This window comes from Medicago sativa, chromosome 5 (assembly GCF_051527215.1).
Source record: "Medicago sativa cultivar Bolivia chromosome 5, Bolivia_mono, whole genome shotgun sequence".
Classification (NCBI taxonomy): domain Eukaryota; kingdom Viridiplantae; phylum Streptophyta; class Magnoliopsida; order Fabales; family Fabaceae; genus Medicago; species Medicago sativa.
Genome location: NC_140753.1, coordinates 9,379,540 through 9,382,476, shown reverse-complemented (window position 1 = coordinate 9,382,476; position 2,937 = coordinate 9,379,540). Strand labels below are relative to the sequence as shown.

Genomic DNA, 2,937 nt, shown 5'->3' with positions numbered 1-2,937 from the left:
CGTTAATCGAGGAACAGAACCGTCAGCTAATGGATCTGGAACAAGCACGTCCGACAGTCCAAACCCGGCGATCTCTCTCCCCAATGCGTAACAGAAGAGGAGGGAGCCTCGGCCGGCCACGTTCTAGATCCCCTCGACATTCGGCGAGCATCGGATCCCCACCCTACTCTCGGAGGTCGACAAGAAGGTCCCCCCGACGGTCTCCACCAAGGAGATCCCCTCCCAGAAGAGCCCCGTCGCGAAGATCCCCTATGCGCCGCACTCCACCCAGGAGGTCTCCAACCAGGCGCAATAGATTCTCCCGATCACCTTCCAGTTCACTGGACACCCGTGATACCCGAACCAATCGTAATGCTTATGGTCCGTTCACACGGCGTATCCGAGAAGCTCGTATCCCTCGCGGACTGGAAAAGCCGCCACAAATGGACTCGTACGACGGAACTACCGATCCGGATGAGCACATTGAGAACATCGAAGCAGTTCTCACTTACCGATCGGTGCGGGTCGCCGTTAAATGCAAGCTCTTCATCACTACTCTGAGGCGAGGAGCCGTTACGTGGTTCAAGAACTTGAGCAGAAACTCCATCGACTCTTGGAGCGACCTCTGCAACGAGTTCACCACCCACTTCACCGCGTCAAGGACGCAACCAAAAACGATGGCTTCCCACGAAGCCATCGTCCAACGAAGAAGTGAACCTCTCCGAGACTACATCGAGAGGTTCAACAAAGAAGCCATCCAGGTCCGGGGCGCAAATGAGACAATGAAACTATACCTCATTGCCAAAGGCCTACGCAACGAGACAGACGTCAAGAAAGCTGTCCTCCTGGATCGCCCAAGGACTCTCAACGAGTTCCTAGCGATCGCAAAGATCTACATCGCCTACGAAGAGGCTTTGTACGCGGACAGCCTCAACAAGGTCAGGAAGGAGGAACCTGCTGCTGAATCCTCCAAAAAGCCCTTCCATGAGAAAAAGAGGGAAGGCAAAGCTGCTCGCGAAAGCAAGAGACCAAACGGTCACTTCACCGAGTACACTCTGCTGGCTATGTCAAGGGAGAAAATCCTCTCCGAGATCGCTGTAGCCGATCTAACAGAAGTCGGCATTAAGCCGCCAAAGGCTCCAACTCAGGAGAGGAAGAGAGTCGACAAAACAAAATACTGTCGGTTCCACAAGTGCCACGGACACACAACCGACGACTGCATCCATCTGAAGGACGCCATCGAACTCCTCATCCAAAGGGGTCGACTCAAACAATACGTGAAAAATCCAGAATCAGAAAGGAAAGTTGTCGATCTCGTCGGTGACAGTTCTGAACCTGGCCGGACCATCGCCATGTCTGTGGAACATCTAGGTGATTTCCCAGACAACGTGGAAATCACCCCCTATTCATGCACCTGGAAACAGTTTCCGACCGCCAACATCATCACTGGAGGGACGCTGAACATTTCCATGGGCAGCATGAAGAGGAAGTTCCAGGAGCTCATGGACGTCAACACCATGGCCCCATCCATCCGAGGAGGAAGGCCACCCTTGGCTTTCTATGACTCTGAACTGCCTGGTGGAGCTTCAAATTCTGCCATCCCTTTGCTCGTGCGAGCATCGATGGCCAATGCAGATGTTCGACGAGTCCTGATAGACACAGGGGCCTCATGCGACATCATGTACACCAGCCTGTTCAGAACTCTCCAACTGACGGAGAAAAACCTTTCTCCCTACGTTGGGGATGAACTCTATGGCTTCAACGGCTCATCCACTCAACCATGGGGGTACGTGGAGTTACTGGTTGTTATACCCTAATTTTGGACCTAAAAATACTTGCTCAAAATTTTTTTCCATCTTTGATATATGTCTATTGCCAATTTGCTATTATTTTACACTGACATTTTACTCTGCTTTATCTCTCAATTTAGCTTTAAAAATCTTTTCAACTGTGTATTTGTCTATGTTTTCTTGCATTCCAAGTCATCCAAAAACATCTTTCTTGCATTTCAAGTCATGTGATGTGTCTCTGATCAATTGCATCTTTCTCTGCATCTCATTTCAATGTTATTTGCAAAATTCATGAAAAAGGGTATTGTAGTCATTTCCTGCCTCCAAATTCATTTTAGTCCTTGAAAATTGTTTGAGTCTTTACAAATGGTTTGAATAAGTCCTTGTTTTAATCTCATGTTAAAGTCCATTTCAAAAATTGCATTTGAGTCATTTTTAGTCAGTTTAGCCCCTAAGGGCATTTCAGTCTTTTCCTGTGTTAAAACTCTGTTTAATCTCTAAAAATTGTCTCTGAGTCTTTTAATTTGCTTGTATAAACTCTTGCTTTAATTCCCTGATAGAAAACCAGTATAAAATTGCATTTGAGTCATTTTGAGTCGTTTCAGTCCCTAGGGACATTTTGGTCATTTCACGTGAAATTTTGACAGAGAGAGGTTACTTTGAAGTACCTCATTTAAGTAGTTGGTTCATTTTGTGTTTTTTATTTTTGTTTCACTTTAAGTTTTTTTCAATTACCAATTTTAATTCATTTTTAATTTTACTTTTTAGTCCTTTTTGCATATTAGTCCTTCGAAGTTTTGAAAATTGCATTCAGGTCCTTATTGTTTAAAACTTGTTTTTTTAGTCCTTTTTCTAAAAATTACAGAATAGTCCCTTTTCATTTCAGTCCTCAAAATTTCGCAAGTTTTCATTTTTTAAGTCCTTTCACTTAAATTGCAAATTAGTCCTTTTAATTTGCAGATTAGTCCTTTAGGTTTTCATAATTTGCAGATTGGTCCCAAAGTCAAGTCCAGTGTCCAGTTCAACGTGGCAAGCACCTATTGGCTATCAAATACACATGTCAAGCTATAAAAGGATCTAATCATCACAATCACCATTAATTGAATGCCAACTCATTACAATCACAGAAACAGAATCACACATTCTCTCTCTTGGCAGTTACGATCAA

At 44.8% G+C, this 2,937-nt stretch overlaps 1 protein-coding gene across 1 annotated transcript; it reads left to right on the top strand.

The window, feature by feature from the left end:
- Positions 1-251: 251 nt before the first annotated feature.
- Positions 252-1,796, top strand: LOC146919799 (uncharacterized). The gene has a single exon (XM_085711072.1). It carries the CDS (start codon positions 252-254, stop codon positions 1,794-1,796), a length of 1,545 nt encoding a protein of 514 aa, XP_085567198.1.
- Positions 1,797-2,937: the final 1,141 nt, after the last annotated feature.

Bases quoted from the DNA above. Each gene is read 5' to 3' on its own strand.
- LOC146919799 (XM_085711072.1), top strand. From the start codon at position 252: ATGCGCCGCACTCCACCCAGGAGGTCTCCAACCAGGCGCAATAGATTC.